We start from the raw sequence: 23,283 nt of genomic DNA, 5'->3' as shown, positions 1-23,283 counted from the left end.
TACCCACACTACGGAGGTGAGGACGGGTGCGCGTTTCGGCCAATAGGCTCGCGCCCTTTCTGGGGACAGAAACGCCCATTGAGCAGCAGATCCCGACTGGCGTGAGCCAATGAGAGTCTCCCCAGAAAGGGCTTAGGAGTCTCCCCAGAAAGGGCTCAGGAGTCTCCCCAGAAAGGGCTCGGGAGTCTCCCCAGAAAGGGCTCGGGAGTCTCCCCAGAAAGGGCTCAGGAGTCTCCCCAGAAAGGGCTCGGGAGTCTCCCCAGAAAGAGCTCGGGAGTCTCCCCAGAAAGGGCTCAGGAGTCTCGCCCGAATTGCCGATTGCCTGAAGCTGTATGGAGAGTTAAAGTTGGGGTGCAGGGCCTCCCCGGTGGCGCAGCGGTTGAGCGCTGGGTTGTAAAGCTGCCCGCAGCCTCCGCAGCGCTGGTTCGATCCCCGGCTGCTCCCCCGGCCACCGGAGGAGGGTCCCACATGGTGCGCAGACCTCTCCTGCCGCCCGCTGCTCCCCTCAGCAGTGGACTTCGGTCCTTCTGCCTGCTCTGCTCCCCGCTCTGGCTCTGGTGAATTCGCTCACCCTCCCGCGCTAATAAAGTTGGGGTGCAGTCGCACTTTCGGCGGCCATTCGTGTTGTTACCGCTCGTGGCTCTGGGAGCTCACTAGGCTTAGCTAGTGAACTAATTAGCGAGCTTATCACCCCAGGCGATTCTCACTTAGGGTCTCTCGTGTGGTGCAGTCATGGGAACTGGGACTAAAGTCATCTCAAGGACTTCCCTTGCGCATGTTTGTTGCTGACTCGTCTCGCACCTGAGCTGAGGCTGCTGCAATGTCTACACATGGCCTTTCTGTGTGGTCTTGATTTGCACAGCGTGGCAGCGGGTTTTGAAAGCAGGCGTCCCCCAAAACAGGAAATAGAAACCGCTGGTTTCTTAAGACAAAGGTTCTTTGCTTTGAACAAACTAGTCAGGCTCCCCAGCACAACCTGCTGCTGGGACCTTAGTGTTAACCCTCTTCTTCATGTCTGATAGGTTCCCAAGCCTCAGCCTTCCCCCGGTGATGTCAGATCACCCTCCCCTGCTTTCAACAGAAATTCTGTCCAGGTAGGTTTAGCCAGAATCCCTCTTACTCTTGCTGCTTCCTCTTAGTAATTTTCGATCCACTAACATCTAACTCTCTGCTCCTTTTGTGGCTAAATTCCTACTCACCCAGGCTGTATTCAGAGTTGAATCCATCTCTCTCACTTTGCACAATCCCACTGCAGTGGCTCCTACCTCCTGTATGATCCTGGCTAAAGCCTGCCTTGCCATCTTTAGTAAGTATCGAATATATGTGTGTTCTTTAACACTTAAGGCCTGGAACCAGAACCTAACATAATCTTTGTTGTGTATTCTATTAGTTAAGTAGTAACAGAATCATTTTGATCGAGGAAAAATTAAGTAATTTGGGGTCATGATTTAAAACTTCCAAAATTCACTCTCTGGCCACTAATGTTTCACATTTTTCCACATATAAAATACATTTACCTGCTCTCCAGAGTCTCATTCCTTTAAAGCATTGAAGTCCACCATATTGTGGGGGCCTCCAGCAGATGTGGTTTCTCGGATACAGTCCTTGGGTGTAATTCTTTAAGTGGTTCCTTTCCCTAGGAAGAGCTGTCTTGTTTTACAATTCTGTGGATTTTGGCAGATGCATAATTTCATGTATCCACAATTACAGTATTACAGAGAATAGCTTCACTGACATAAAAATGCCTCTGCTCCACCAATTCATCCCTCTCTCCTCCCCCCCAAACACCAATCTTTTTGCTATCTCTATAGTTTTGAATTTTCCACAATGTTATAGAAATGGAAACTTACAGCATATTGCTACTTTTAAAATGACTCCTTTCACTTACTTATATATATATTTATATATATTTATATATATATTTAAGGTTCCTCTATGTCTTTTTCTGTATTGAGAACTCATTTTTCTTGCTGAATAATATTTCATTGTATGGATGTACCATTGTTAGTGAAATGTCAGACTGTGAAAGACAAACATCCTATGATTTCATTCACATGTGGTACATAGAAAAGCCAAACAAACAAATGAAATGAATAAAACAAAAATAAACTTTTAGACTATAAGAACATTTAGTGGTTGTCAGAAGGGAGGAGGAAAATGGGAAGTCGGGTAAATTAGGTTAAAGGGGTCAATTGTATGTGAAGGACCGACCTGGGTTTTTAGTGAACTTAATGTAGAATATACACATGTTGATTTGTAATGATGGCACACCTGAAACAATATGCAATATTAAATTTTTTAAAAAGCCTGTCTCCTCCAAATCTATATATTTTATCATTTGTCCTATCCTGTAATACTGTAATTTAAAAAATGCCACTATCCACAGTGGTTGAGCGCTGGTCTGCGAAGCTGCCCGCAGCCTCTGCAGTGCCGGTTCTATCCCTGGCCTGCTGGCGAGGGTCCCACATGGCGCGCAGACCTCTCCTGCCGCACCTGCTGCTCCCCTCAGCAGTGTATTTCGTCAGTCTGCCTGTTCTGCTCCCCGCTCTGGCTCTGGTGAATCCTCTCACCCTCCCATGCTTCTGACTGTACCCAGTACTTGTATAAATAAATAAATAAATATTTTAATAAATAAATAAATAATGGCACTATCAACAATTGATAAATTGTTATTTGATAAACCAAATAAATATGAACACTATTTTGCAGTTTTGTTTCATTTGCTAGTTAAAGTGTTGTGTTAAAGTTGCTTGTGTTAACTGTATGTGTAATTATATTATCTTGGATATGTAGCTAGGTTTATCTGATTCTGTGTATATTTAATTTTGGAGTCTGCTAACTTAAATTTTATTCTTTGAAATTTTAAACTGTTCATATACCTGAAGAGCCAAATCGATATAGAACAAATGTATTTAGAGAAGTCTTCCTCCACCTCTAGCTTCTCCCCTCATTCCCATTCACTTTTTACATAAATAAGTTAATATGTATATAGACTCTTATTTCACTTTTTTTTTCCCTTACAGAAAAGGCAGCATACCATATAATTCTTTTTCACTTTGCTTTTTTTTCCTATTTAACAGTATGTTCTGGAAGTCACCTCACATCAGTTCATAGAGATTGCCCCCAAATTTTGCTGTTGCCTGGAACTCCCTGCCATGATTATTACACAGGTTTTAGTCTCCTATGGTTAGGCATGTCAGCTATTTTCTTTTTTTTTTTTTTAAAGACTTATTTATGTATGCATACCAGAACTGGGGTACAAGCCAGAGGTGTGGGAGGGTGAGAGGATTCACCAGAGACAGAGTGGGGAGCAGAATAGGTAGACTGACTGAAACACACTGAGGAGGGGAGCAGTGGGTGAGACAGGAGAGGTCTGCTGCACCATGTGGGTAGCTCCCTGGCCAGCCAGGATCTAACTCATGCTGCAGAGGCTACGGATAGCTTCACATTGCTGTGGTTAACACCTTGCGCCACCAGGGAGGCCCATATCAGTTACTTTCTATATTTTGCTATTATAAGTAAGGTTTTAAAGTAATCTTGTGCAAAAGTTATGTCACTTTAGGATCAGAATCCCAATTTTCCTTTAGTCTGCATTTTCTTGACTACCTCTGCCTGTTGTTTTAATTTTTAGCCCTTTATTTTTTCTTTTTTGTCAATCATAGGCAGTTGTGTGTGAAGCAATCTGCATATATTCTTTTTCCTTTTAGTAAGTTTCTTAGGTCATTTACATAAATTGATATGACATGTATGGAGATTTTAATTTTAACTGTATCATTTTATATTATAATTATTATATAATTTACAACTTATAATATTTCTCTCTGCTATGTTTTTCTTACTGTTTTAAAAAAATTGTATTCATAATTGAAGGTAGCCTGGCTCCCACTTCATGTCTTTTGGTTCATACAAGTATATTCTGTTAAGTTCTAGAGGCCAGAAGTCTGACACTGGTGTCACCAGGTTAAATTCAGCTACTATTTCAGATGGTTCTTTACTGGAGCAAATCAATACAGCCTGTAGTTGTAATTTTACTGATCTGGCAGATGCTTTTTCCTTTGTCCCAGTAATCAAATTCCAGAAACAGTTTGTCTTCATTTGGCAGGGACAATAGTACATGTTGACTTTTCCTAGAGCTGTATCAACTCAACTCCCTGTTTAGTCTGCACTTTATCAATCAACAAGTCTACATTGTTTTACAACAGTGATGAGGTTGTGGTGGTTAAAACTGGTGAACAGTAAGCAGATGTCTTTAGATAAATGTGTGGCAGAGCATGGTTGATAATATTGACATAGTGGGTTACATTTTTAGTATTAAAGAATCCTCAACTATTTTTTGTTGTACTTCATTAAAAAACAAATGAGGGCCTCCCTGGTGGCGCAGTGGTGAGCGCTGGGTTGCGAAGCTGCCCGCGGCCTCTGTGGCACAGGTTCGATCCTCGGCTGCTCCCGGGCCACTGGAGGAGGGTCCCACATGGCGTGCAGACCTCTCCTGCCGCCTGCTGCTCCTCTCAGCAGTGTACTTCGGTCCTTCTGTCTGCTTTGCTCCCTGCTCTGGCTCTGGTGAATTCTCTCACCCTCCTGCACTTCTGGCTGTACCCACTGCTTGTATAAATAAATAAATCTTTAAAAAAAAACAAAAAACAAAACAAACGAAAGTTTACACAGCTATTGTGTTTCTAGAAAGCAAAGTGTAAGCTGCAGTTTCTCAGTAATCCATGGAAGCTTCAGCTCCTGCACAGTTGGATCTTCAAGCAAGGATTGACTGTTCTCAACTCAGGGTTTCACAAGGAGTGATTCTGTGCTGGTATTTTCCACACATCTCTTTAGAGTGGAGGTAATTTCTTGGAAAGAGACTTTCATAAGGATAGCAGAATAGAATCTCAGTACTTAAGTGTCCCAGAACTGTGGGGCTCAGCACAGACATTAAAGGACAACCTCAGACAAACTAGATTATGAGCACTTGTCAAAAAAATTTTCCCCCACATTTCATAGCAAGGAAATCAGAAAAAAAGAACTCTGGCTTCTCAAACATTCTTAAAGGGGAATTCTGTTAGACAAGGTTAGCAAGTTTTCAGTAACAGTGTAGCCATTTAATAACTTGGCAAGTTAAACCTGGGTGATGACATAATATTTCCCAGAAATACTGAGTAATACAATTACTGATAAGGTATGTATACACATTAATACTTTCTTTTTTTAAAAAGATTTATTTATTTATTTATTTATTTATCTATTTATTTATTTATTTATTTATTTATACAAGCACTGGGTACAGTCAGAATCGCGGGAGGGTGAGAGAATTCACCAGAGCCAGAGCGGGGAACAGAACAGGCAGAAGGAAGGAAGTACACTGCTGAGGGGAGCAGCGGGCGGCAGGAGAGGTCTGCGCGCCATGTGGGACCCTCGCCTGGTGGCCAGGGATCAAATTGGCGCTGCAGAGGCTGCGGGCAGCTTCGCAACCCAGCGCTCAACCACTGTGCCACTGGGGAGGCCCCACATTAATACTTTCTTGAAACTAACTTCCAACAAAGACATGTCAAATTCAAAGAAAATTGATTGGCGGTAACTTTCATGTTGTCTCTGGCCCTATGTTTTTAGGTTGTGTATTCTGTTCTGGTGTGACATGCCACAGTCAGCTATCCCATACCATAGACCCTCCCTTACACTTACTTGCTATCAAATGGGTTCTCTTATTTGATGTTATTTAGGATCCTGTGCTTGTGAATCAACTGTAAACCCTGGATAGTGGTGCTGGCCAGGGCTCTGCCAGCAAGGAAGGTAAATTCCCCATTATATGTGCTTATTTCTTTGAGTACAAACTTCTGGCCCTCCCAGGACGGAAAGGCTCAATGTAGTCAATTTGCCATCAAGGACTGGTTGATCTCCTGAAAAAATAGTGCTGTGCTGGTTGCTAAGCATTGATCTCTGCATGGCACAGGTGGATATTCAGTGCTGTGGTAATGAGGTCAGCCCTGATAAATGAGAGTCCTTGCAGGCAGCCCACGTGCAGCCTCCATCTCTGCCTCCATGGTTTTTGTTCATGTCGTTTTTGTGGCAGCACTAAAGTCGCTCATGACAGAGGTTGCCTGACATCAATGGACTGAGATAGTTTGTTGACTTGGTTTCTTGGTGCCTTTTCTGAAATGGCTTAACTCTGGTGAGTGTTAATGTACTGTACAAAGATCTTCGGTGCTCACTCCCATGTCATTTAATATGTCTCTACCCCAGAGCTGCTTGTTTTTGATCTTTAGATTGCTATATTTAGCAAATAAAAATACAAGACACTCAACTGGCTTAACCTGATGAATTTTTGTAATGTATTGAGAAAAAGCTGAATATAGGACATTTAGTTTTTTGTGGCCAAGTTAATGGGACATGACAAAAATCATTACATACAGGACATATCTGTATATACAGGATATATACAGATATATATAACAACCCTGACAACCCTGCCTATCTTCTAGCATATCTTCCCATCAGGGAGAGACAGGCTGTTCACCACTGCCCATGAGTATGAGTACTATGAGTGAATTACATTTAACACACATTTACATTTGTGTATTGATTATCAACAGTTATGAATCACTCAACACTAAATAACATTAAGTGCATTATATAAAATACACAGTATTAATAGTATAAAATATATTACACATAATTATTACATAATATGAGTGAAGAAAATATATAATCTAATCTCAGACTCCATTTCTGTCCCCACAAAGTGGATGAACAGGTACACCAACCAAAGCTCTCTCCATCGGATATTCTTTCACTACTACCTTTGGAAGGCTATTGCCGCTGTCCAAGACGACAGCACTAAAGGTACCATATGTGGAGCATCAGGCTGTGCCTAAGAGGCATTATTTCATCTAGTCCCCACACCAATCTTAGGTGACAAATTCTATTGATTATGCTGTTCTGAGATGAGGAATAAAAGCTTTGAGAGATTGTGTTACTTGCAAGGGATAAAGAGAGTGATTTTGTACTTAAGCAGTTCCACTGGTAACCCATTCTCTGAACCACTCTGCCATCATACCTCTCGTGGGAAGGTGAGGAAATCTGTGGGCCACATGCCAATGGTTGATGCAATAGCAGAAGGCAAGGGTGATGACAAGAGGGAGAGGGTGGTAGATCTACCTATGGATAAACCTTAAGGGAGGCAGAGTTTCGACAAAGTGGGTCCAAGTCTATGTGCCAAATTTAGAAAAACAAGATATCAGTGAAATTAGTATTATGGATAAAGTGAGCAAAGAGTGAGTACAAGAGAGGAAGCAATGACTGAAAGGTCACGATTCCCATGCGCAAGTGAGAGCAAATCTCAACACCTCTACTTTTTAAAGAGTTGCTTCAATTTGCCTATTGTTTTTATATATACTCTGTGTGTAGTATGTATATACACACACATAAATACATACATGCATACTACAGCATCATATACATCATCACATATCTATCTGAACATCTTTACTTATAGTCATTCATAGTAATCAGGTGAACAGATTTCTAATTATTTTTATATATTTTTTAAACATTTATTTATTTTTATACAAGAATTGGGGTACAGGTCAGAGATGCACAGGGGGGTGAGAGGATTCACCAGAGACAGCGTGGGGAATAGAACAGGCAGACGGACCGAAGTACACTGCTGAGGGGAGCAGCGGGCGAGACAGGAGAGATCTGTCCCACCATGTGGGTTTCTCCCTGATCGGCCGGGAATCGAACTTGTGCTGCAGTGGCTGCGGATTTCTTCATAGGTTTCATCTTAACCCCTGCGCCACCAGGGAGAACCCCATTTTTATATTTTGATCACTTTAATGTCCTCAAAAAATTAAAAATAGAACTATCATGATGCAGCAATTTCACTTCTGGGTAATTACTTGAAGAATATGAAAACACTAATTCAAAAAGATAATGTGCACACCTCTACTTACCGCACTGTCTTTTTCCCAAAATAGGGAAACAACCCAAGTACCTGATGATGATGATGGACAACTGGATGAAAATGTAAGACACACACAGATATGGAACACTGCTCGCTTATTAAAAAAAGATGAAATCATTCTACTTGCAACAACATGGGTGGACATTGAGGGGATTATATTGCGAAATCAAAGTCAGAAAGACAAAAACACTGTAAGATTTCACTCATTTGTAGAATAGAAAGTAAATGAACAAATAGAAACAAATCCTTAGATTCTGACAACAGAATGGTGGTTACCAGAAGGTTACCAAAACAGGAGAGGGTGGAGCAAGTGGAGGTCACCCAACTGGAGTTGGGTGGTGGGTGAAGTATCATATATATAGCTGTGGAGGTGAGAATCTGTACACCTGAAACCTTTAGTGTTGTAAACCATTATTACATCAATGAAAAAAAAAGAATGAAAGAATATTCAGTGAAGACCCACAACCTAGGGTTATGCTGCACACACATAAAGAAATACCTTGCTGGCACTAGTAGTCATCCTATAGAAGAAAGGATTTAATGTATTCAAAATGTACTGTTAAATACATGCATAAGAGAACAGAAGCATTCAAAATGTTAACCAATTCTAGTGTTGTTTTTCTCTGGTTAACAAAATTTAATGTTTCCTTACAGTTTTTAGTAGTAAATCAAATTCATTACCACAGTAATGAATAGTGACACAGAACTTTTTCTTTTACAGGCTTTCATTATTTTCCAAATATCCTCCAATAGAAATGGATCGCTTTCAATTTTTTTAAAGCTAAATTCTAGAAATTTCTTTTGCATACCTATATAACTGTGCCATTAATTGCCATAAAATGAACTAAATAGCTCTTCTGCCCATTTTTTGTCTGGGTTATTCACTTTGTTTTTGTTGAGTCTCGTCAGCTATTTGTAGATTTTTGTGATCACTCATAGCAGGAACTTAGAAAACCTAAAAAGGGATCAGGAAAAAGACTAATTATAATAAAATCAAAATAAAAATTAACAGGTAACTATAAACCAGAGATATACTACGGGGTGGGGGGGCGTGAAGGGAGTAGGATCAAAACAAGGGTGGTAGGAATTTTATGGGGACTATATAACCAAGATGAAAATGCATACATTGTGTAAAAATGAAAAATGATGTAAAAATATATAAAATAAAATTTTTTTAAAAGTGAACTAAATACAGGAAGTGGCAAATCACTTGCCCACCTCTGACTATGCAGGTGTTTCTTTTCATAAACCTTTTCCTGTTGCAAACCAGCAGCAGCAGTTCTTTCTGCCCACCTGTGCCTGTGCAAGCTGTTGCTTCTCTTTCCTTTTCCTAATGAACCTGTCCTTTTAAAATGTAAAAAAAATAAAAAATAAAAAATACAGAAAGCAAAGATGTCCAAAATTAAAAAGAACTTCCGATGTAGATTAATATATAAATCCTTATTTGTATTTACTATAAATGATATTCTAATTAATATTTATAAGACATACATTAATTTACAATAGATCTGGTCTGGTAAGATTCTAGTCTTTTATGGTAAGATAAAATTTGGTGAAGCTATTCTGACCTACTTCATAAGACTAAAATATGAACACAGTAAATTTATTTCAAATTTGAAACCTTAAGTTAAATTTACTTGAAAATGTTAAAAGTTTATTATAGATTTTGAAAACTCACAGGAAACTTGTCTTATAATCTGGAGTTACAAGCTTTTAATTAGTTCTGGGCAGTGCAGTAAATGAATGACACTGATAATTAGTTTGGAGGAGGTAAGAGGGAAGAAAAAATTTAAACAGTAGCTTTTTGTTATGATTCTTTAATAGCTAACATCTAACTGTTTCTAGACTGAACAAATTAAGGGTCTATCATACACAGCAATCTGAATAGTTAATAATTTAAAAAAAAAAGATTTATTTATTTATTTATACAAGCACTGGGTACAGTCAGAAGCGCTGGAGGGTGAGAAAATTCACCAGTGCCAGAGCGGGGAGCAGAGCAGGCAGAAGGACCGAAGTCCACTGCTGAGGGGAGCAGCGGGCGGCAGTAGAGGTCTGCATGCCATGTGGGATCTTCCCCCAGTGGCCGGGGAGCAGCTGGGGATCGAACCAGTGCTGCAAAGGCTACAGGCAGCTTCGCAACCCAGCGCTCAACCGCTGCGCCACCGGGGAGACCCCTGAATAGTTAATAATTTCTTATAGTCTTATCAACTGAAATTATAGAATTTTTTAAAAGATTTTTTATTTACTTATACAAGAGCTGGTTTACAAGCCAGAGGCATGGGAGGGTGGGAGGATTCACCAGAGACAGAGAGGGTAGCAGAACAGGCAGATCTACTGAAATACACTGATGAGGAGCAGTCTGCTGCACCATGGTGGCTATCTCCCTGGCCTGCCGGGAATCAAACCCATGCTGCAGAGGCTACGGACAACTTCTCAGTGCTGTGCTCAACCCAGCGCCACCAGAGAGGCCCTGAAATTATAGAATCTTTAAACATGATTTTTCTCATGTTTTTATATATTAGTTTCACTTTGTCACATTAAACTATACTATTCTTTTACTCAGTCCATCCCTTTCTAGAGTGTTGACTTTCAGATACCAGGTACTTGATCTAAATTTTCAAGCACAGTTATTAATTCAGCTTAAGCACGCTATTTATTTGTCAACAGTAGTTAAAGCAGGCCCTTACAACATAAGAAAATTTTAATCAATATGTGGAATCAAATGATAATTAAACATACCAAAGGTAATGGAACATAAAACATTACTGAGATGAGCTCAATGTTTAAAATGCCTTTCATATATTATATACATGCATGTAGAGCTATATACATTTGATTGTGGTTGCCACTTGTGCTCTTTTCTCCTCAGATAGAAAATTCATGAGAATACCTAAAGATTTTTTAAAAAAAAGTTATATGACCCGGCACACAGTGAGACAGAAACACAAGTGATATACATTGTTAACTTTTCAAGTAATGTTATGTACAGTTTTATTGCCAGTATATGCACAACAGTAAGCATAGAACTATAAATACACAATGTAATTAACAGTAGAAAACAAAATTGTTACAGGTAAAGGGGAGCGGATATAGAGAAACTATTTTCCTGCTGCTAGAACAGAAACAAAGGAAGGTAAAGCCTATGACAAACCATCCATTCCATACTCTTGTCTTAAATTCTTTACATACATTTCTACATTTTTTTCAATTAAACAAAGAAAGTACAGATAACTCTGTAACAACAGCAAATTGCTTCCTAATAGCTATTTGCCTTTCCAGTCAAATTCACTTTATGTTAGGATTAAACAAAAAGTCAAGATGAGAAATCATTAGTATCCTGGTTCCAAATTATCTAATTTGCCTTTCACCAAAACTGGTTACTTAATGAAAGTTGGCTGCACATGAAAAGAATAGGTGTAGCAAAAGGTGATTAAAAAAATTGTTAAAAAGTAACAGAAAATCACCCTTTTAAGTAGTTTTCCAAAAGACACTATAGGCAGCAGCTCAGTTAAAAGTATTAGCCCTGAAGAGGTAGAGAATTTGAGCCTATCATACAAAGATAATAGCCTTGGCACCCTCTTCTCTCTCATCAGGATCAACATTTTCAAGTAAGACAATTTCATGGTAAAAGGAAACCAGGTTCCACCATTTAAAGAAAAAGGTGCTGGTTGACTTCCATATCTCAATAATTAGTTTGTTTATTAAATGAGAAACAGAAGACGGTCAAGGACACACATGCACTTGATTTTTTTTTGTCTGTTTCCATTATCAAGTTTATTCATAAGTGAATTTGATATTAATAAATATTAAAAAAGCATCATTCACAACAAAGATAAACAAACCAAAAAACCCTGCAATGAAACCTTCTATCTTAAAAAGCATCAAGAAAAAAACAGGCAGATGATTTGGTGCAGCTTTCTTAAGGGATCATAGAGGGGACATGGTTTTAAATAAAGATGGCAAGTCAATAACCAACAAACAGTATCAGTTTTACAGAACTGGCTGATTCTGTAACATTTCTCTTTGAGGTCTTAGTTTTAAACTACAGATCGCCCCAAAGAAGTCGCAACTAATGACATGTATCACCATCACATCAACAGAGTCCAGCTGTAGTTCAAATTAGTCCTGCTTTGTTTCACATCATTTCAATATTTCTAGCATAGGACATGATACGGAACAAAACTCAAAATAGCAATAAAAATATTCTGCATTTGAATAAAAGCAAAACAAAGTTTTAGACTGTTAAACTTTTAAAGCTTTAAGCATTCCTGTTTAACCAGCATTTAAAAAAATTTATACAATCGTAACACTGGCGAAGGTTAATGGGAAGACAAAGAAGTACAAACATGTGAAATGATGAATTAGATTAAAAATTACTTTGTATTGATCAAATGATGTTAATACTGCTTCTTCTTGAATTTGGAATAACTATCATAAAAGTTACATGCAGACTGAGGATATATCCCTCTGTTACAGAAAATACAAAACAAAACAAAACAAAAAACTAAATCTGGGAAACAATGGTAAGTTCCAAATGATGTATTTGAAATTTTCTTTTCATTGATGAGGGTGGTCTGTCTGTCCTTTCTTTGAGAGACCTGGTTTACTTTGATTAACTTCACTAACTTTGTCCAGAAACATCAGTAGTGGGATCTGCTCCTCCAGAACCTGTTTGTGCACGTTTGATATAAAGATTCAGTAGCTTCATCTGCAGATTCAAGACAAACATATATCATTTGAGTGTCTCTAAACGATAGCAAGATGCTCATTTTAAATATTACATACACATATGTGAACTTTAAGAGGTAAGGTTTTATACTAAGGAATTGTATATTGCTTGTTTCTGATCATAATTAAAAATTACCAAAAAAATTGTTAAGTCTTAGTTAGATTCCCGGATGCCTTTTCAAACAATGGTGTAGTGATAACATACAAGACTTAAAGTAAAGAGATGACCAGTATTGAGCACTATGTGGTATACAATATGCTAACCACTTTATATTATCTCTTCTCATATATACATTTTATATAGATGAGGCATCTGAGAAACAGAATGTGTAAGTCACTGTCTAAGGGGTAGGTAAGAAGTGAGCAGGGGAGGAAATTAAGCACCTGGGCCCAGGACCCAAGATCTTAGACAATTATGCCACTGTCCCCCTAACGTGTCATGTCATTCTGCAGCTTTTACTATCAGAGATCTTATTTCTATGAAGTCTAATCAATGCATATACAATGTTGTGTTCTACTTTTTCATCAAATGTCATTTCCAAATATTTTTTCCCCATCTAGTCACTGTCTTTGTATGCAAGTTATTACTGGCTGCCTAATATCCTGATAAAGTGATGGCTTTTAATTCTTCTATAGACAACTCACTTATTATGACCCAAGTTGAGTTATTAACAAAAGTTGGGATTTTTTTTCCCCACTGGAGATAACTTTGTTGTTGAAAGTCCCCCCCCCCCCCCAAATAACGTTAGTTCTTTGCTGCAAGAGTTTTAAGCCTGGCATTCCTGAGGTTGAGGGGCTCACTGAATCCTTTGTAACTATGTGTAAAATTTTCTGTATGTACTTATTTTTTTCTTGGAATGAAAGTTTACTTAAATCTGTAAGTGTTCTGTAATCCAGAAAAGGTTAAGAATTACTACTCTATTTATAGCTAATTTAGGTATTTGACACAAGGTATGTATCTGAATTTATTTTCCACTATCCTGCCCTTTTGCTATTTTAAAGTAAATTTGAACACAGTACTGTCAATCATTAGAATTTTGGGATGCTCTTTAAAAGGTGAGGACCACTTGCACGCAGGTTCACAAGTCATAATTCAACAAGCATAATTTATCCTTAGAACAAATTTCAAGGTTTTCAGTTATCAAAGAAATAAGAAAAGCCAAGACTGATTTAAGTCTTAAGGACTAACCAGCAATTTTATTTTCATATACCAAATCAAAGCTGTAGATTTATCTGGGTCATAAGAGTAGAAAGAGAACAAGTATTTGGTTATCATAGTTCACAGAGAATAATTTAAAAAAATGTTCAGGCATTCCATATTTGGGGAGATATTAAAGTAATCCACGAATATATCATGAATATACAACAACAATCTGTTTATTCCCAATTAAACTGTCATGGGTAAGGGTTTGGATGTGGGAAAGAAGTCAGCTGGTTATAATGAATAACCAGAAGCTGAAGGCATTTCTTTCATAGCAACCTACCAACCACTCTACTAAACTACTGTCTACTGACCAGAGAATACAAACAGCTAAAATGTAAATGCTAGGATGAATAATTTGGATACTCACAGTCTAACTTATTAAAAGCCAAATAACAAATTTATTCTTTCATGCACACAAAGAACTAAATTACTATGCCCACCATCTTTAGAACAAAGCAACATGACTTACTTTACTGCCAGTGAGCTGACTGAGATGTGGTTTTAGTTCATCACCAATTACTGCATGAACAGCCACCAGACAGAAGACACAAGCTTTCCGAACACTGCTCTCTGAATTATCGTAACCCTATGGAGAAAAGTCTGTGTTAGCACCCCTATGAGATCTGAAAAAAGTACCTTTCCAATACAGACAGAAGATGCAATTCAAAGATGTGATCTCAAGTGTAACAACGAGAAAGTTCTATTGCGGAAAGTTAATTTTTCGCCCTTTTCCAAGCAGAGATATGCTCGTCTCCTTTCATCTCACCCTTGGCACCTCCACTCCACTGTTGGCTTTCCTTATGAGGGTCTTTCTTATTTAGCCTGGATAGTAGCAAATCTCGACTCTGAGGCTGTTTTGCCAGTCCACCACCCTGCAAAAAGTCTTCAGATTAACCTTCCTAAAGCATTTGGCTTTAGAGAACTCAGTAACTTCTCACTGTTGAATAAAACCTGAATCTTTGACCTGGCAATGTTCTCCTCTAACCTAGGCAGAATTAAGCTTAACATCTATCCTATCCCTATCATTGGTCTAAGTTATTTCTTCAGCAAACATTTGTAGTCACGTAGCACTTGGGCCATCAGGTGATTTTGTCATGTGTGACTGTCATAGAGTGTCCTGAATGGTATAGCCAACTGCACACTTAAATGTAGCCTACTGGGGCCACCACTGGATATGCAGTCTGTTGTTGACTGAAATTTTGTGATAAATGTCTATTCAGTAACCCCTGTATGTATGACATGAACATACTCTATACATACATATGTATATATAGGTAGATACATGCATACACACACACACACACACACACACACAATTCTTTGTACTAAAGCAGAAGGAAGAATGATATTGATCTTTTCTTCCAGGTCCTCAGTTTACTGAGGAACATTAGGTTTAGAAAAGAGCTACAAAGATAATGCACAAATGACTAATTATTCCTCATCAGGGGTCTTAATACACACACACACACACACACACACAATGTAACAAAATTATGTAGTATATAAATTATATAATTAAATTATATAGTATATGCTAAAATTAAATTACATTTTAATTACATTAAAATTACACAATAGGAGATATTTACTGAATGCAGAAAGTTCACAATCTATGATTAAACATAGCATATCATAAAATATTCCATTTTAGTTGAAATGTTTATATGAATGGGCTTGTGTGTTCACAAAAACTCATATCTATGACTGTAATTGTAAAACCATTTTTTATAAGATATACTACATTCTTTTTTTTTTTAAGATTATATTAATTTTTGCATAGACAAACTGGAATGAGAGGTGCAGGGGCTGAGAGGATTCACCAGAGACAGTTGGGAGCAAAACAGGCAGATTTACTGAAATATGCTGCTAAGGGGAGAGGCAGGAGAGACAGGAAAGGTCGGCTGTGCCATATGTGGGTTAGCTCCCTGGCTAGGTATTGAACGCAAGCTGTCGTGGTGATAGTGTTGAGACTTAGCCCCTAGCCCACCAGTAAAACCATTTTGGAGAGAAATTTGGTAATATCGAGTAGTTCTGTTTCTAGCTATATACATAAGTACAAGTAACTATTATAAGGAACTTCACTGTGATATTTATATTAATAAAAAATAGGAAAAAACTCATATCCATCAACAGATAAAGGGACAAACTTTGGTATATACGTAAATGAACTATTACTCAGCCATAAAAAGGACCAAAATTGTAATACATGCTACAACATAAATAAACCATAAAAACATGTTAAGGGAAATAACCCATACACAAAAGGACAAATACTGTATGACTCCACTTACATGAGAGACCTAGAAAGTATAATAGAGGAAGAAAGTAAGAGAGGTTACCAGGTCCTAGGAGGATGGAGAATGGGAAATTATTAATTAATGGGTACAGTTTAATTAATGGGTACAGTTTAATTAACAGGTATAGTTCATTTGGGATGACAAAAATGTTCTAGAAACCACGAGTGGCAGTGGTGTACAGCATGGCAAGTATATTTAATACCACCTAATTAACTGCACACTTAAAAATGGCTAAATGGTAAATTTTATGTTATGTATATTTTCCCCGTCCCCTCTCCACACAAATACACAGCTCACAGCTAGTTAGAGAGAGCATTTGCCCAGACAGCAGGAAGGCCTGTTTATGCTATTAGTGAGGCCTGGAAAAAGCTCTAAAATAACTGAATCCCAAATGATTCATAGCTTATTCTTCCAAGCCTTGTTGTTTACCTGTATTAGGCCTGGCATAATCTCTGGCAGAAGCAGGTTAAGGGTTTCCTTGGACACTCTCTCTATCACTTTTGTTTGCATTTTGATTGCAGCCAGATTAATCGGGTAATCTGCGGTTTGGATGATAGGACAAAGCACTTTGATGCACTGCTCTGGACTGATGGAAGTGGCCAACACTGATGCAGCTTCCTCAGCAGATCTCACCACCTAAAATAAGAGAAAATTAAAATGGGAAGTAATTTTTAAAATATTATACTGTGCCCAGGAAATACAAACTTCCTTGAAATATATAATAGTACATGATAGCTGGAATTTGCTTTGAAAACACTATAGTAAACAAAGAAAGTAGGGGTACAGATAAAATGGAATTGATAAAATGTCAGTAATTATTGAAGGTAAAAGATGAATATATGGGGCTTTATTATACCATTCTTTGTGTGTGTGTGTGTGTATTCCATTTAATGTTGGCTAAACATAACTTTTAAATTATATTGTGGTCTAGTAGTGTTGGGGAGTGGAGGCACTATTTACCTAGACCATAATGTGAATGGAGTTCTCTGCATCAACCATGCCAGCCTACTCATTATTAGTATTTTATTTTTTTTAAGATTTATTTTATTTATGCATACAAGAACTGGGGTCTAGGCCAGAGGTGCAGAGTAGTGGGGGTAGGGGGTTGTGAGAGGATTCACCAGAGACAGAGTAGCAGCAGAACAGGTGGATCCACTGAAACACACTGCTGAGAGGAGCAGCAGGTGAGACAGGAGAGGTCTGCCACTTCCTGGCTGTGGATCGAACTCATGCCTATGCCACAGTGGCTGGTGATAGCTTGATAGGGCTGAGACTTTAACCCCTGTGCCACAAGGAAGGTCCTCATTATTAATATTTTAAACGGAGGAGTGCTTATATTCTTTTTATCACATTATTACAGGACAAAACAAATAACAATTCAATGTGATATTTGAAAATGTTATTAAGTTAATATGCATTTCACCTTCTATTCAAAATGATTTTCTTTCCTCCTGCTCTGGTTTGGGGAGTGTAAGACACTAGTTTTACAATGAAGAGAAGAAATGGCTGTCTATTTTCTTATAATATATAACCTAGTAAAACCATGTAAAAATTATTGCTTTTGATGGTACTTAGTGTCTCACGATCTCAACTGGTGAGAAGTGTTTAGAATGATACAGTAGAAAATACACTGGAACTCAGAAGATCCAGAGCTAATTTCAGTAGTAATACCTCAAGAATGCCAATTCTGGCAGTTCTCATCCTAAGACTGCCTACCTGTGTCTATGCAGGTGTCTCTTTTAACAAACCTGTCCCTTTCGGAGGCAGCTCTCCTGCCCGACTATGACTATGTAGGTGCCTCTCTTTTTCTTTCTCCTTTTCCTAATAAACCTGCATATATATATATATATATATATATATATATATATATATATATATAAATATAAAGAATATCAATTTTATCTTTTGTAAGGATAGGGGTGCTATAGGCCTTATATGTGTCAGAAGGCTGATAACTTAAGTACAAATATCAGACAGTTTTAAAATCTATCTACAGATGCTACACTGAATAAGAGTCGGGTAGATTTAAAAGTTATGACTCTCTTATAAGGTTAAGATACATGTTTTGAAACATGTGGGTTTCAATTTCTTCACATACTGGCTAACATTTCTTACTGTCTTTCTTCCTGTGGGTGTGAAATGGTATCTCGCTGTGGTTGCATTTTTCTATGACTAATGTGCTTAGAGGCCATTTGTATATCTTCTTTGAATATATATATTCAGATATATATATATCTGAACATATTTCTTTCAGATCTTTTGCCCATTTCTTAGTAGGGTTGTCTTTTGTTGTGGAGTTGTAAGAGTTCTTTATATATTATTATTACTAGTCTCTTACCAGACTTATAATTTGCAAAAATTTTCCCCTATTCTGTGGGTTGTCTTTTATTTTCTTGATAATGCCATTTGAAAACAGAAATTTTACATTTTGATTAAGTTCAATTTGTTTTGTTGTTGGTGGTTACTTCTGCTTTTGGCATTCTACCTAAGAAGCTACTTCCTGATCCAGGCTAACAAAGATTTATACCTATGCTTTTTTGGGGCAGAGTTTTAGATTTAGCTCTTATATTAGCTTATTTTGTCTCACTGCTATTGTAACTTTCCTTTTTTTGATTTGTCTTTTGCTTTTACCTTGGTTCTATCAAGATACCTGATACTATCCCCCTGATGCATTCCTTTAGAATTGCCATCCCTATTTGAAATTTCAGGTCAAATTATTTCCAAGATCTTAATAAAAATTCTCATAGTTATCCCATCCATGTCCTTGGTGGCAGTGGTGTAAACCTGACTATAAAGTAATGGGATTTACAGGACTCTGTCAGGAAAGCTGTCCTCATCTTGTTGAATAAACTTTTAACAGATACTTAGCCTCTATCGTCAATTTACCACTTTGTAATAGTAATGATATTACTTCTGGCTATTAGTTATTTTCAAAAAACCAAATTCTCACTGGTTAATGCAAAGTGAAGATAAGACTGGTGAGGTCTAAGTAGAAAACTAAAAGTGAAATAAAGGAGAAAAAGAAATCAGATAAATTTTCTACACCAGCCTATTTTAGGTAAAACAGAATGAATATATGCTCACAAGTCAATCAAGTATTACTTTGAACATTTAAGGTTTATGTTCATTAAGGAAATGATTGATAAGGGTACTTTTTAAACAATGTTTTTTATGTTTTATGAATTATATGAGAAGTATTAAGAATCAAATAAAGTTTAATTTTCAAGTAACTTACCTCCTTGTGAGGATCTTTGTGTGCTTCCAATGTTTTCATGACAGTTAGTTCTGCATAGTTTTTAAACCTTGCTGGTTGATGTCTTAGGATTTCTCTTAAAACCTTTAATGCCAAAGCCCTAATTGTAGGCTAAGAAGAAACATTTTGATATCTTTAATATTTTGGGTTGTAGACAATCTTTTACATGTTCAAATTCCATAACTTAAGAGGGGAACTGTAGACGACTGTGGTGTGTTACAAAGTATGTGGTGTGTTACATAATTATGATTTCACATCTCTGGTTGAAAATTCATATCACACTTTTAATATTTGCAAGAAATCAAGGCCCAATGACATTCTATTAAAAAGTAAGTTTTACTTTTGAACTTATTTAAATATGCAAAAGAATTAACCTGCACACTCCTATAAAAATCTTATCAGTAACCTTTCATTTATCTCATTGTTGAGCTACTTGGTTTAGAAGAAAAAGTACTTTACAGTGAAAATTTCATGCAAAAAAGCAGCACCACAGACTAATATTCTCAGTTTCCAAATTAATGTAATGTTTGATTAATGGGCAATGACTGGAAAGCTAAAATAGGAAAAACAGGCCATTCACTGTTTACAAATCATGTCATTTACCTCTTTATCTCCTAGGGTTTCGAGCAATAAAAGTAATATTGTTTTGAAATGTTCATCCCAAACACTGAAAGATTCTTCCTGTGTCAGTTTCATGAGTTCATAGAGGGCGATTTTTCTTTCTTCTACACGTTCATTGTGGTTAGACAATTCCTTCAACAACTCTGCTACTAGGTCAGAATGGTCTAGGGAAAGATCTATCAAAAGACATTATGTTAGTTCTATGACTTTCACAGGTATGGGGTGACAACTTTATAACTTTGTGAAATACAATGTTGATTGTCAAAAAAAAAGCAAAGAAAAATGACTAAGTAATTTTCATTTCCATTTGTCATTCCCAAAACACCAATGCTACTTTAAACTTTTCATAACAGGGCCTCGCTGGTGGTGCAAGGGGTTAAGCACCGCACTATGGAGCAATCCGCAGCCTCTGCAGCACGAGTTCGATCCCTGGCTGGCCGGGGAGAAACCCACATAGTGAAGCTGACCATTCCTGATTCGCCCGCTGCTCCCCTCAGCAGAGTACTTCAGTTGGTCTGCCTGTTCTCTTCCCTGCTCTGTCTCTGGTGAATCCTCTCACCTCCCCATCTCTTGTATGCATAAATAAACAAATCTTTGAACAAACAAAACTTTTTGTAGCAAAAATTCACAAGAATAGTCAACCCTCAAAATCCCTATATCCAGAGATTTAACAATTGTCAAGACTTTATTTTTACTTCTTCTCTTCTCCCCTCTAGTAAATTCCAAATGTCATTTTTACACACCTCAGTATGTATTTCTATGGTGTTGTGCCAAGAGGTACACAGTGTCTAGGTACTCCATTTTTAATGATATCAATAAAAATCACAGGATTTTAAATGGTAAGAATTTGATCCCACCATTGTAAGGTTCCCTGTCAATCTTTAATATTTTACCCAATGATTGTTGATGAGACCATTATTTTATTAGCAGTTTAAAAAACAGGTGATTACCTAATTACACTACTCCTTCATGGGCTAGAATTCTTCTAGTAGTAACTTTGTTAACTAGAGCTATTTTGATTATCTTGAAATATGGCTTGATAGAAAAGACAAAATAAATGCTTAATATACTTCCTTTTAAATTTCAGATTCAAGAGTTGGTTATTAAGGAGTTTTCATTTGTTTTTGCTTTCTTTTTAAAAGTATAACTATGAGCTCATCAATTTTACGATTGTTAGAGGATACTTAATGTTTCTTTTTCTTTTTTCTTTTTTTTTAAAAGATTTATTTATTTATTTATACAAGCACTGGGTACAGTCAGAAGCATGGGAGGGTAAGAGAATTCACCAGAGTCAGAGCAGGGAACAGAACAGGCAGATCAACTGATATACACTGCTGAGGGGAGCAGGGGGTACAGCAGGAGAGGTCTGTCGTGCCATGTGGGACCCTTGCTGGCAGTCAGGGATTGAACTGGCGCTGCAGAGGCTGAGGGCAGCTTCGCAGCCCAGCACCCAACCGCTGCGCCACCAAGGGAGGCCCCTTAATGTTTATTTTTCAACAACAGTCATCTGATAGTCCTTTAGATCATTTTTGTAGGAAAGACAGTTAAATAAATAAACTCGTAAGAACACTGTAGAATACTAAAGTTTTTCCCAACATCTTTTGATGGTAGATATATGGTAAATTCAGGTCCTGAGGAACTTAGGCAGGCAATGGTCTTCATTTGTGTCTTAGATTCTTGTGTGCTCAAATAATGAATATTTTTTTCACTTGGCAAGTTTTGCTATCAGTGTCTCTTGAATAACTGCATCACCATCACTAGATGTAGTATAGTTCCTGGTAAACTTTACAAAGGTCATACTTATATGTGGACATTAATGAAGTTTATCTGGATTTGTGAACTTTGATAAAATTATCACTAATGTACATATCTAAACAATGTATACAGAAACAATGGAGTAAGAGAAATACTTAGTAGGTCTCAAATATAAGCAATTTTCTTTTATAGACAGGGACTTGAACAAAATAATTATCTCGTACCAAAAGTTATAGATTTTAAAAAATAGGAAGAGATATTTTGCATGGGGGAGTCATGAAAGGAAAATCAGAATAGAAACAGAGGACAATAAATTAAAAAGAAATGATAAAGTTAGCAATGTTCACAATAAAATAATGCCAGATAAAATCTTTCCTCTCTGAAAACAGACAATAAATGAAAACAATTGCTGTATGAAGCTTGGAGCAACTACTATTTTGGCTTAACTGAGGGCTATTCATGTTCAAAGAGTACTAACTCAACATAAAATAGCTGCCTTAGAAACCAGTTGACTGGAAGCCAATCAAGTACTAAATCTGTGAAGAAATAATGTTTTCAAGTTGAAAAATACTAAGCTTAGGTTTCCAAAAATGTCTTATTTTAACAAAAAAAAAAAAAACCTGATCCTTAGTACAGGAGAAGAAACTTAGATAATAAGGGAGTGATCTTGCTTTTGTGATATATTGTCTTTTTTTTTTTTAAGATTGATTTATTTATTTATACAAGAACCGGGGTACAGGCCAGATGCTCAGGAGGGTGAGAGACACAGAGCGGGAAACAGAACAGGCAGATTGACTGAAATACACTGACTGCAGAGGGGAACAGCGGGCGACATTGGAGAGGTCTGTCGCGCCATGAGGGACCCTCGCCGGCCGGCCGGGATCAAACTGGTGCTGCAGAGGCTGCAGACAGCTCCACAGCACTGCACTCAACTGCCTGAGCTACCAGGGGAGGCCCAATATACTAAGTCTTATAAGATGAAAATCTGGTTAAAAACATGACTCCTCCAGCTCATAAAATGAAGACATTTTTCTGTTTATCAAAATTATGTGGGACCATGCCTGAGGACACAGATTATTTAGCAGAGCAAGGAGGGTTTCCACATATGAGAGTGACAGAAGTATGGCATTCGGAGCTCAGCCAGGGTAACAAGGGTGTCCAGGCGTGACCTGTCGGAGCCCAAGCACAATGAGATCCCCCATGACACTGGGTGTCAGAGAGGCTTAAAAAGATAAACCAACTAACCAGGCTATGCAACGTAGTATTAAGAGTTTAAACCTCAGACAATTCCAAATCCTAATGGTATTCTTCCCCATATTCATTATTATTAAAGTTTGTTTATGACATCATACTTTAAAGGGCTACTATAAAGAATGAGTATTCCTTCAAAGGGTTTTACTATTCTGGCAGAAAAATTAATGACTGAATGAATTGTGCTTAGCAATAAGCTAAATTTATAAGCCACAACCGGCTTTAA

General features: G+C 37.6%; 1 protein-coding gene across 29 annotated transcripts in view; it reads right to left on the bottom strand.

Moving 5' to 3' along the window:
- Nucleotides 1–12,569: 12,569 nt before the first annotated feature.
- The window catches only part of CLASP2 (cytoplasmic linker associated protein 2), a gene marked incomplete at both ends in the record, with an annotated part of 141,077 nt that continues 130,363 nt past the window's right edge, over nt 12,570–23,283 (bottom strand). For all 29 annotated transcript variants that reach the window (XM_084248203.1, XM_084248207.1, XM_084248183.1 and 26 more), the window contains 5 exons: nt 12,570–12,656; nt 14,350–14,466; nt 16,607–16,813; nt 19,413–19,541; nt 20,034–20,227. In XM_084248203.1, the coding sequence (XP_084104329.1) occupies nt 12,570–12,656; nt 14,350–14,466; nt 16,607–16,813; nt 19,413–19,541; nt 20,034–20,227 (734 nt within the window). The remainder of the gene's footprint in view (nt 12,657–14,349; nt 14,467–16,606; nt 16,814–19,412; nt 19,542–20,033; nt 20,228–23,283) is intronic.

The sequence above is a fragment of the Talpa europaea genome (genome assembly GCF_964194135.1).
Source record: "Talpa europaea genome assembly, chromosome: 11".
NCBI lineage: Eukaryota > Metazoa > Chordata > Mammalia > Eulipotyphla > Talpidae > Talpa > Talpa europaea.
The sequence above is the reverse complement of the archived record's forward strand: the minus strand, read 5'-3'. Positions and strand labels throughout refer to the sequence as shown.